The 12,930-nt window shown below is 42.0% G+C and overlaps 1 protein-coding gene across 19 annotated transcripts in view; it reads right to left on the bottom strand.

Annotated features, from left to right (window-relative positions):
- Nucleotides 1-12,930, bottom strand: part of LOC126335098 (uncharacterized) — an 80,276-nt gene that overhangs the window by 48,170 nt on the left and 19,176 nt on the right. For 9 of the 19 annotated variants that reach the window (XM_049998018.1, XM_049998019.1, XM_049998033.1 and 6 more), the window contains exons 2-3: nucleotides 6,900-7,048; nucleotides 3,695-3,899 (exon numbers count right to left, since the gene is read on the bottom strand). In XM_049998018.1, coding sequence (XP_049853975.1) covers nucleotides 3,695-3,876 — 182 coding nt within the window. In that variant the 5' untranslated portion in view covers nucleotides 3,877-3,899; nucleotides 6,900-7,048. The remainder of the gene's footprint in view (nucleotides 1-3,694; nucleotides 3,900-6,899; nucleotides 7,049-12,930) is intronic. The other 10 variants (XM_049998026.1, XM_049998024.1, XM_049998027.1 and 7 more) reach the window with 2 other exon arrangements.

Here is a 12,930-nt window from a genome sequence, read left to right as displayed (position 1 = left end):
ACAGTTTACGGCATAATCCATGTCACTTCAGGCAGTGGGGTTACCTCTATAGTCTCTGGTGTTATTTAATTTAGCACACGTTAAAATTCAGGAGTAAGTAAGAAACATGTATATATTTTATTTTATTTCTCCAAAAAAAAAATCCTGCCCCAAGATACAGGCCTCAAAAGATGACACTGCGAACACCATTTTGAAGATGCATATCTTGGAATTTTTTTTTTTAATGTTGTATTTCTGTACCAGTTCTACATATTTTGTTAGTTTTTTTCCTTGTAAGATAATTGCTTTATAATTACAATGACATCCTCTGTTTGGACACATCTGTCAAAGTTCTTTTGCTGTAGCCTTTTGAATGTTTTTAATAATTTACAGATTTTTTTTTTTCAAAAATGCCAATCTAGACAAGTTAGATTTTTTCTGTTGATCAGTACCATGTAGCACTATATTCTCTGTAAAGGGGAGCTTCCACTTTTAAGTTGAACAGGTTTTAATTTAATTTTTTTTTATCTTTCTAGGGTAATGTATGTCTTCACTGAAGTTGTTTCTTACCAATTTCTTTGTAACAATGTTTATTTCTATTGTCTTTGTTGCAGTTTCTTGTTAGTTTATTTATCGTGGTTGTTGATTGCAGGTTTCTGTATTGAAGTTGTTCAGTGCTTGTTTACTGATGAGGATTCCAAGAAATCTGAGACCATCCACTGAGTTCTGGGTTTTGTGAGGAATTTGCCAGTTGACACAGTTGCCAGGTGTTTTGTGTAAAGAACTGTTTGAAAGGTCTTCTGACCGGGACCACAGGAGAGTGAAGTGTGTACTGACTGTTTGCATATCCATAAGAGTGTGTTATACAAGACAAACAAGAAAACAGACTTTGTTCAGGTTGGGAATAAGTGTCCTAATTTGAAGAGTCTGCTTCAAAGTGAAGATGTTTCCACTGACGACATTTTGTGTTCTAAATGTTTTGACAGAATAATAACAACGAAAGTATCTGAACAAGGTGAAGCCTCCCATGGTACATATAGTGAAGTCAAACCATAAGCTCTATGCATCAAGAAAGTGCAGAAATTCCAACTTCAGAAGAAAATGAACCAAAGCACTCTTGCACCCCTTGTCAGGAATTTGTCAGCTTAGTGGTTGCACCCTGGAATCTGACATGTAACAGCCCCTCTTGGACTGTCTTCTCATCGCAGATCCAAGGCAGTCCCCTGATCAGAGCCTTTGATTGCTATTTCAGTGCAGCCTTCTTCTCCACAGTAGGTGGATCAACAATGTGGGTGACCACAGCGCTCTTCAGTGTGCGGTGGTCAGCCACGCTCACTGCCTGCAGCTGGACAATGGCGTCTGAGTCAAGGGACTCTACGCCTACTTCTTCCCTGCAGCAGTTGGCTATGGTATCACACATTTCTGCCCATGACTCTCTACTGCACTGGATGTACAGAGGGGGACAGGTGCACGTTTGTTGTGCTTCAGTTCCACATTCCCGGTGGGTTGTGGTGTCGAAAGCTGCTTCTCTGTGTCTGCCTTCTTCTTCTTCTTCTTCTTCTTCTTCTTCTTCTGCTGCTTGTTTCTGCCCATTCTGTGGCGCTAGAAAATGACAATTTTGCTGTGTCATAATAATGACGCACAACAATTTGCTTAGGGTCATGCCACAGTCAGAGCATGGCTTCACAGGTCTTCTAGCCCAGTACAGGTAGTGCACTGCACCAGTGACGCGCACGCCTCCGCTGCTCGAGCGCCAATGGTGGTGATGAGATGAAGTTGTATAAATTGAGACCTTTAAGTCTTTGGACCTTTCACATACATTTTGGAACCATTTAAAATGCTTGAAAAATGAGTCTCTTACTCATCTTTCGAATCTAAAATTATGTTAAATAAGTCTATGATTTGATTTTTATGAGCCTGTTGTGTGATAATAAAATAGGTTTTACATATGGCACAAATTTCATTTTTTTATAAAAACTGTTCAACCTTAAATTGGAAGCTCTCTTTTTCAGGAAAAAATATCTAAATTTTATGGATTGTCATTTTTGAAGGAAAACAAAGAAATGAAGAAAGAAAAATTCCATACATTGTAAAAAAGTTCAGAATGTTATAGTAAAAGAACTTTGACAGATAAGTCAAAATGGAGGATTTCTTTGCAATCATAAAGCAATATCTTTCAAATAAAAAAAAAAAAAAAAACAACAAAATATCTAGAACTGTTCCAAAGATACAGTATTTCACAATTTTTTTTTCAAAATTCACTTCTTCAAAATTGTATGTGCAGTGTCATCTTTGGAGGGCTGTATCTCTGAGAAGAATTTTTTTTGTACAAAACAAAAAAATACATGTTCCTTACTTAGTCCTTCATTTTAACATATGCTAAATTCAATAACATATCAGACTGTTAAGGTAAGATTTTTTCCTAGGCTGCCTGAATTGATATTGACTATGCCTTCCATGCATTTTCTCTGTCTGTCTTATTTTCATTTTACTGACCCTTATATTAATATTGTCTGCAAAGTCATTAATAAACAACAAAAATAGCTACAGTTTCAACATACTTCACTGTGGCACATGCCTGAAGTTACTCCTACTTACGTCAATGACTCTCCATCCAAGATAATAAGCTGTGTCCTAATCACCAAGAAACCTTCAGCCAGTCACAAATTCTCTTTGATACCTCACTTGATTGACTTTCGAACAAGAAGCACGCAAGTGTGATATTGAGCTGAAAGCTAGTGAGACAAAGAACTGATTTTTAGAACCAATGTGTTGTATTACTGTATGTTGTAGCAAGTGGCAGATAAAAAGAACATATGGACAAGTTTGATGAAGTCCAGACTGTAGAGCAGCTACTGCTACTTGCAAAGCTATAATGTTAGATAAGTGGGGAGAACATAAGCAGTACACAGATTTGGTGGTCATTCTCATACAAAATGCTGTGCAGAAATTATAGCAGAGTTTGTGTATGGCCTGAAAGCTTTCCCAGGTGGACCTGCCTGCAACAGGACTGTAGTAGAATGTGTTGGGTGGTGTACTGGACATGTCTCTCACCTGGGTCTTCAACAGGGGTAAGATAGATGTGCCACATCTCTAAATCCTAACCTTTTTGTTTCCTATTTCCTATTGATCCCTTTTTCCTTGACAAATGAACTATTTTGAAGTTCTGGGAATTAAACTCAGAGTCTATTTTCTTTTCTGTGCATCTGTCAATGATTTTCCAGCTGTTATTATGTCTGTCATTGGTAAATTAAAACTTCACTTTGACATAATAAAGGACTTTTGACATAACAAGAAGAGGCCTGAAAACACCCTTTTGTTGCCTTCTATTGAACCAGTTTTCTTGTCTCTCCCCCTCCCTCCACTTCAACATATGAAAACTCTGGCAGTGAAGTTTGGAATTTAACTATCTTTAGAGTTTCTCTCTTCAGGAATCATCAAATGTATAAAATTTTACATCTGATCTTCCACTACTGAATAGTTGTTTCTATATCAACAATTTGTGACTGTGTACGGTGCTGATTACTAATATACTCCTTATTATGCAAACAGTGGTATAATTTATTTTCATACCTATAATCACAAGAGTATCCTACACAGTAATCACTCACCAATAACACATGGCATATTCTCTGTTTACATCCAACAATTGTGGTGCATTAAGTGTTAAATTTACAAGTAGCACAAGACACTGACATTCATATGTTAAACTCACCTGCAATGCATGGTTGCAAGCTGGACAAGGTGCTCCCTTATCCCTGTGTGTAAACTTGAAAGCACAAGCTTTCTGAGCACATCAACACAGTCTGATGATCTATGTACTGCATCCAATACTACATCAAAAAATGCTCCAAGGGTCAGCGAGTACAGAGACTGCACTGGCCGAAATGGTGGCATGATGGATGTTCAATCTACAAAAACTGGCACAGACATGAACATGTATGAGGAAATTACAAGTTTTACTCCTCAATTTAATTGCTTTTTGTTGTTAATTGAAATGAACCTAATTTTACATGCAGGCTTCCCATGTTACACTACAGAAACATTACTCCTCAGGTAACTGTTTACAATCTTGAGTGTGTCATCAATATAATTATTTCATACCTAAAATTAGCTTGTTATTAAGTGTGTGTGTGTGTGTGTGTGTGTGTGTGTGTGTGTGTGTGTGTTTTTAAATTTTCTTAACTGATTCTGAAATGAAAACAATGCTCTCTGAACAGTCTTAACATGCTAAGACATTACTGGGATAGTTACTTACAAAGTTATTACCGTTCAATTTCAGTATTTTTGTGCTTTAGACTGCCACATTTACGTACATGAACTGCTGGTAACCACTTAATGTGTGTTAGGTCAATTAGTGTTGCTTCTTTCACAACAAAACTAATTAATCTGATTTTATCAAATTTGACATTAAATTATGCCTCTTATGTCATATTCCCTTGGTTCATATCTGCTAACACTAATCTTAATGAGAAATTGTGACAAGTACTTTCTCAGTTTGACCCGATTGTTATGTCAGAGGTAGAGACTGTGTGGATATTTAACAGAATTTTAACAGAACAAGCTTTGAATTTTTCTGTGAGCATTAAATGTGTGAATATTTCTGAACCTGGACCTTACACAAATGAGGAAACATTTGTAAGTTCATAAGCAAAGTTAGCATCCAATGGGCTGACAGCAAATGTTTTTCCATCTTATGTGTACAATAAAATAATTTTGCATTCCAGTTATCAGAATGTTCTGCAGATTTTGTTTTCTAGTCAGGTTACTCCTCAGGTGTTGTGCAGTAAGCTGCATCTGCCAAGAGAAATAATGCCATTCCCAACAACCGCTGCCACAGCGAAATAGACCAAGGGGATAACAAAACATTTAGGCAGCAGCATCTACAAGAAGATTGTGGTAAACAATCTTCTCACTAATCCCTCGTGTGACAACAATGTGTAGCATGTAGTTGCTGGATCAGTAAATATCACTAGAACTGTCACCGAGTATGAAACTCCGTGACAGATCAAAACTGTGTGCTGGTAAGAGACTAGCGTCGGACCTTTGCCTTCCGCAGGCAAGTGGTCTACCATCTGAACTACCAAAGGACAACTCATGAACCACTCTCACAGCTTTAATTCCACCAATACCTTGTTTCATACCTTCCAAACTTCACATAAGCTCTCGTAAAGACCTCGCAGAACTAGCACTCCTGGAAGAAAGGATATTTTGCCTAGATATGGCTTAGTCACAGCCTGACGGAATTAAAGCTGTGAAGATGTGTCATGAGTCACGCTTGGGTAGCTCAGATGGTAGAGCAGTTACCCGCAAAAGGTGAAAGGTCCGAGTTTGAGTCGCGGTCCGGCACACAGTTTTAATCTGCCAGGAAGTTTTATATCAATGCACACTATGCTACGGAGTGAAAATTCATCCTGGAAACATCCTGGCAGCAGCTACGCCATGTCTCCACAATCTCCTTTCTTCCAGGAGTGCAAGGTCTGCAAGAGAGCTTCTGTGAAGTCTGGAAGCTAGGAGACAATGTGCTGGCAGAGTTAAAGCAGTGAGGAAGGTTCACGAGTCATGCTTAGGTAGCTCAGATGGTAGAGCACTTGCTCACGAAAGGCAAAGGTCCCGAGTTAGAGTCTGTGTCTGGCACATAGTTGTAATCTGCCAGGAAGTTTCATATCAGTGCACATTCTGCTACAGACTCAAAATTCATTATGTCACTGAGGATTTTCGATACAATCCAAACAGATCTGTTTACTGTGGAAACTTAAGTGTTGAGAATGGTATATTTGATAAAGTATGAATTATCCAATTACCTAGATTTCATGGTTGTAGATCTTGATGCCCTGCATGATAAATGGCAATGATCACTAAAAACAAGCTTGTATTCTTATGGCACATATACAACTGTTTCTCTACGATAGATATCAATATGATCAGGTAGCATGGGGAATATTCAGCATAACTTAGGAACCAACAGCAATTTTAAAAGTAACTGTTTTTCTGCTAATTTTACTATGCAGAAATTAACTTACATAGGCACAGATATAACAGTTTAATGATGATTAATTACTTGTGGAGTTTGTAATAGCTGCTTCAGCACTATAAGGAACAACAACCAGTACACTTAACTCATAAAATGCAGGTTCTCATTGTTTCTGTTGTTGTTGATATTCATTTTATGTGCATAAGGTCGTGGTCCAAGGCATTATTCTCTGTCTGATGTTTAATTGCCCAAAGACAGAGATGTCAGCATAGGATTTAACAACTCACAAAGTAGTTACAGTCTCAAACAAACTCAGCAAGCTATGCAACGGTTGGATCACGATGTCACCCGACTGCTGCATAAGATCACAGAGTTGCGCCTGACATATGTTATGGAGCCTGTAATGGGGAAGAGTTGGTGCTGATTGTTTTATTCAGCACTAAAGCCATAACTTGTCTAATCTCAGTACTTTTTCTTTTCTGTTGAAGTTGTTTTTGTGCTTTTGAATTTTTATGAACTTTCTGTACATCCTAGCAGAGTAATGATTAGAACTTGCTCTCGATGATGACATCATGAAGTGAAGCTCTGCTAGCTAAGTTTTTTTATGATTACAACTACTTTCTGAGTCATTTAAGCCTCTGATGATGTCTCCAGCATTGGTAGATGAAACATTAGGCGGAGAATAATGCATTGACTATGGCCTTACACACGTAAAACAAATATCAGCAATAAAGCAAGAACACTTAGCTACAAAACCTAAAATGGTAGAAAAAATAAATTTTAAAAACAATGGTGATAAACATTATTATTGTATGAGAGTTGGGCCTAGCTGCTTATAGCTATTTCTGTACTCCCAACACAATTTTTCGGTATCACATTGAAAAAAAGAAACAATCCACAAAAATAATTTATATACTTTTAATAGTAAAACTATTTCAACACTTACCTACTTTTTCCTTTTGTTTTTAAATTTCACTTCAACTACTGAGAAAAGAGCCATTCACTAAGTACACTGATCCAATATTTACTTCTGCATCTACAGGTAACCATTCTTTATTTGTCATTTGCTGTGTAAGGTTTGATTTTAACTATAACCTGTAAACAATTAGGTGAAATGTAAAACAATGATACATGCATAAGCTTCAGATACGTAACACTATCTACAAGGAAAATCAAATTACAATTAAGTTTGGATATATTTATTTTTATGTTTATCAAGGAGCAGCAAGGTGGGATTATATGTGTCACAAAATTTCTGGATCTCTGAATAAGAGGTTTCATCATAACATAGAAGAGAAGAAAGCTTGCTAAAAAAAAGCCACATCAGGATTTTCACCAATGACCCCTACCAGGATGGCTCTTTATTAACCTGTATTCACTTTCCTAATTACATTTTCTTTCCTCCAATAATTTCTTAAATCCTAATTGTTAAATAAAAAGCTATGCTTGTACTCATTCATAATCTTCTGCACATCTTGAGTAATTTAAGGATACAACAACCTTTATGGTTAGACAAGAGTTTGAACCCTGCTATTCCTCTCACATAAGGGTCCAGTACCTTAACCACTGCACCACCTGATGCACTATTTCTTTATAGAGTAGGAGGTGATTAACAGCAAAAGCACATATCAATATTAGAGACTAACACAGTTTTAAAAATCTTGGTTTGTTCTGCAGACAGATTAGAGACTGGGAAACATAGAAGACTAGGAAGAGCAACCCCAAACTTGGTCAACAGCCTGCACGTCATTTCCTAAGAAGGCCGATTACTCATACAGCAGAGAAGTTAGAACGAAAGTGGTTAGAAAAAAGGACATTCAGTCAGGAAATAGCAAACCATCAAAGGTTGATGACAATTTGTACGTAGTGGTAGGGGGGTCACCACCTAACAAATGACAATGGCTAAAATGTCACTGCCCAATAAGCAATCTAGCTAAAATAATATAGTGGGGGTAGGCCAAGTTGCTTAGAGATGTTTAATTCCCCAGAGCTTGTTCCCATGAAGAGAAGGCCAGTGGTGGTGATAAAATGACACCGCCTGCTGACAGACAGGAACATGAAGATCACTGGAAGGAAGAGAAGAGCTAGTGGGCCAAAGCAGGAGGACTGCAGCCTTGGCAGCATCGTCAGCAGCCTCGTTTCCCATCAGACTAATGTGACCAGGAACCCACATAAACATCAAGTACAAGCAAGTGGAAGCTTTTTGGACCCACTGCACTACAGGGTGGACTGTGTACAGCACACAAAAGTTTGGAGGGGCACCCAAAGAATCAGAGCATATGACACAATTAAAAAACCTGTGTTGCCAGATATAATGCATGGGCTGATAGAGAACGAAGAGCTCTGCTCCAAATACTGAGCAGTGTTCTGGTAGCCAATACTGAATATGGTCAGTGCTAATGATGAAGGCACACCAACACCACAGTCAGTCTTAGATCTGTGTACACGAAGGCACTATTGCCAAGTTGTTTGCGAAGGTCGAGAAACTTGCACTGATAGATCGAATCTGGAGTAGATTCCTTAAGAAGCGAATGAAGTCCACAACAAATGCAGGCCGCCACAGGAAGCCAAGGTGGTGAAGGCTTCACACACATCGGTAATGTAGCAGGTAGAATGAAGTTAAGCTGCTGGAGCAATAGCTGAAAGCAAACTCCAAGAGGTAACAGAGAAGAAGGATGCACCGCATACTAGCGGTCAAGGGAGTCATCAAAGGAGGCGGCATAGGATGGGTGCCTGGGCACGACAGACAAATGGCACATGTATCTGCTGAGGAGAACATCATGATGGTATGACAGCAGTAACTCCGGAGCTTCTGTAGAGAGACTTAACAAGGCTAGTGTAAAAGACACCAGTGGCCAAATGCATTCCGCAATGGTGGATTGTATTAAGATGGTGTAAGAAGTGCAGCTGCATATATGAAACACACATAATCTAGTTTCGAATGAACAAGGGATTGGTACAAATGGACAAGAATAGTCTGATCCGCACCCCAGAAAGTGCTGCCTAGGACACGTAGGACACTGAGGGACCAATATATAGTGGATGGCCAGGTAAGTCATGTGGGAGGACCAAGGAGTCAAGTCCATCGAGATGGTTGGATAGTTTAAAAGAGGGGGCGAAGGACCAAACAGCTAGGTCATCAGAAACCTCGTTCCAATTAAAATATTTCCACAAGGGTGGGAGTAAAATAATAGAGACATACAAAACACAGCTGGAAGAAAGGAGAAAACCACAAGAATGACAGAAGGGCAAGAAATACAAGAATGGACAAAATCGGACAAGAAAGTCACAGTGAGACGCAAGAAACATGTAGAAGAGATCAAAAAAGAGAGCAGATTACCATGGCTGGCTGACCAAGAGAATAAAAAGGAGAAGCCAGCCACTCTGCAACACATTAAAACTTCAACCCTAAAAGTGGTAGGGTGGAAGACACACAGGGTCAAAGGACATGCGCAAAAACGTAGATCAAATGATAAAACCCTCCCTCACGAATAAAATGTAAAACTAAAGCTGCTGTTGAGGCATTGTCACCGAACACTGAAGGTAAGGTGCTGGGAAGCTTAAAACTCTGCCGCAGAGCATTTAAAAGTAGGCAGTCCAGCAAGAGGTGGACGAACGTAATTTGTGAGTCACAGCGACACTGAGGTGGGTCCTCCTGACGGACGAGGTAACCGTGCGTTAGCCACGTATGGCCAATGTGGAGCCGGCAGAGGACAACTGAATCCCTGTGAGAGGACCGCATGGAAGACTTCCACAAATTCATAGCCTCCTTAATGACGCACAGTTTGTTGTATGTACTGTTATGCCGTTCTGTCTCCCAAAGCCAAAAACCCTGCCGTATAAGACAGAACGCAGGTCAGTTTCAGAGATGCCCATCTCCAGAAGCAGTTTCCGCATAGCTTGTTTGGCCAGCACGTCAGCAAGTTCATTGCCTGGGATTCCGACGTGGCCTGGGGTCCACACAAACACCACTAAATGACGGGATCGTACCAGAGCATAGATGGACTCCTGAAAGGGTGCTAGCAAAGGATGGAAAGAGCAGTACTGGTCAGTAGCTTGTAGGCTGCTCAAGGAGTCAGTACACAGGAGAAATGACTCGCCAGGACACAAGTGATGTGCTCAAGAGCATGAGGTATGGCCGCTAGATCTGCAGTGAAAACACTGCAGCCATCTGGTAAGGAGTGCTGTTCAATATGTCCTCCATGAACATATGCAAAGCGTACACGACCATCAGCCATCGAGCCGTTGGTGTAAACCACTTCGTGGCCACGGTACCTGTCGAGAATTGCGAGGAAGTGTTAGCGGAGAGTCACAGGGTTAACGGAGAAATTAGGGCCATGCAAAAGGTCCAGAAGAAACTGCGGCCTAAATGTACACCATGCAGGTGTACGTGAATGTACCTCGAGGAGAGGTGGTAATGGGAAGGACTCCTGTTCAGACAGAAGGGACCAGTCGTGAACCGCAATCATAAGCCCTGACCTGGGCCACCAATGCGGGAGATGAACTGCTGTGGTTGGGAAAAGGGGATGGTAATTCAGATGTGCAGGAGAACTATGAACACGTGCAATGTAACTGGTGAGCAGTTGTGCATGCCTAACCTTCAATAGAGGGACTCTAGCCTCCACCAGGACAATGGTCTCTGGACTCGTTCTAAAAGCTTCCGACGCTAGGCAAACACCACAGTGGTGCACTGGGTCGAGTAATGCAACACTGAGGGCGCCGCTGAACCTTAAACCAGACTCCCATAGTCAAGGTGGGATTGAACAAGGGCTCTGCAGAGCTGCAGCAGTGTAGAGCGATCTGCACCCCAGTTGGTGTTGCTCAGGCAGCAGAGGGCATTGCGGTTCTGCCAGCACTTCTGCTTAAGTTGATGAAGGTGAGGTAGCCAAGTCAACTGGGTTTCAAAAACCAGTCCTCCACTACAGTGAGTGAGTATCATTCAGGTAAAGTTCTGGTTCCAGATGAATGATACGACGCCGACAGAAATGCATGACACATGACTTTGAGGCTGAAAACTGGAAGCCGTCGGCTAGACCCCATGACTGCGCCTTGTGAATGGCTCCCTCTAGGCACCGCTCAGCAACACTAGTACTGGAGGAGCAGTACAAAATGTAGCAATCATCCACATACAGGGAAGGTGAGACTGTCGGCCCTACGGTTGCTACTAGACTGTTAATAGCCACTAAAAATAGACACACACTATATGGAGCCTTGTGGAACGCCATTCTCCTGAATAAGGAAAGGATGGAGGGGGGGGGGGGGGGGGGGGGGGCGAGCTGTGGGAGGCACCGACTTTGAGAGTACGGAGTGACAGGAAGTTTTAGATAAAAATCGGGTACGGACCCTGCAGACCCCACTCATACTATGTGACAAGGATATGATGTTAGCAGGTTGTGTCATATGCTTTACAGAAGTAAAAAAAGAAGGCAACCAGATGTTGGCGTCTGGGAAAGGCTGTTTGGATGGCAGACTCAAGGGACACAAGATTATCAGTGGTAGAGCGACCGCCGCAGAAGCCAACCTTACACGGAGGCAGCATCCCACATGACTCCAGGACCCAACCCAACCACTGAAACACCATATGTCCCAGCAGCTTATGTCACTTGTAGTCAGACGTCAACGAGAGATGTTTAATCATCTGACTGTGGATCCGAGCAAGCCCAGGAGCTATGTTGGGCCACTGTGCAAGGGCGCTAAGGAGCTTCCACTCTGTGACTGGGGCACTACAAGGTTCACTGTAACGTGTAGTGAACGAGAGGACTTTCCTTTCCATCTGCTATTTGAGGGTGCAAAAGGCTGGGGGGTAGTTCTCCGACACAGAGACACAAGCACAGTGCTCAGCCAAAGTGCTTGGCAATCGCGTTTGCATCGGTAAATAACACGCCATTGAAGTTAATGAGACAGTGTTGGGGTCTGGTATTCAAAAAAACGTCTGGTCTTCGTCCAGACTTGGGAAGGGGACATATGGCACCCAATGGTCGACACATACCTCTCCCAACACTACTGTTTCCATTGTTTTATAAACTGGCAAATGCGGGCACAGAGCCACTTACAGGCTATGAGGTGCTCCAGGGAAGGGTCCTGCTTATGTCACTGTAGAGCCCGCCTACGCTCTTCAATTGCCTCAGCGACTTCCAGCAACAGTCAAGAGACTGTCTTTCACTGGGGGGGGGGGGGGGGGGGGGGGGGGGGGGGGCACCTCAGAGAACGAGGGATCACGTTTTCTGCCACAGAAATGATTGTTGTAGTGACCTGCCCAACAACAACATTGATGGCACCATGTGAGGGAGATTCAGCGGTGACAGCAGAAGTGAAAGCTCCCCAATCTGCCTTGTTTAAAGCCCATCTGGGTAGGCGTCCGTGGGAATGATGCCAGGGAAGTGACAGGAAGATGGGGAAGTGGTCACTACCACACAGGTCATCACGTGCTCTCCAGTGGATAGATGAGAGATGGCCAGGACTTCAAACCGAGATATCAATGGCCAAATGTGTGCCATGTGCCACACTTTTATGTTGGGGGCACCTGTATCTATAAGGCAGAGATCAAGTTGCGACAGTAAATTTTCGACCTCCCTACCTCGGCCAGTAGGCTTGGCGCCAACCCACAAGGGGTTATGTGCGTTAAAATCTCTCAAAAGCAGGAAAGTTTTAGGGAGTTGATCAATCAGTGCATCCAATACGTTCAGGGGCACTGAACCATCTGGAGGAAGATTGCAGACAGTTATTTCCTCCGTCATCCTTATCCTGACCGCCACAGTTTCAAAAGGGGTTTGAAGGAACACTGGTTCATTACAAACTGAGTTCAGGACATAGAAGCAAACTCCACCTGACACTCCATTACAGCCACAGAGGGCAGGGGTCCACACTGCGAGGTACCAGGCTTCCTGGAGGGCAATGCAGAATGCAGGTGTAAAGCTTAACAACTGTTGTAGCTCAGCCACGTGGGGAAAAAACCACCGCAATTCCACTAGAGGAGA

Source organism: Schistocerca gregaria, chromosome 2, assembly GCF_023897955.1.
Source record: "Schistocerca gregaria isolate iqSchGreg1 chromosome 2, iqSchGreg1.2, whole genome shotgun sequence".
Taxonomy (NCBI): Eukaryota; Metazoa; Arthropoda; class Insecta; order Orthoptera; family Acrididae; genus Schistocerca; species Schistocerca gregaria.
Note: the sequence above shows the minus strand (reverse complement) of the source record. Positions and strands in the feature narration are given on the sequence as shown.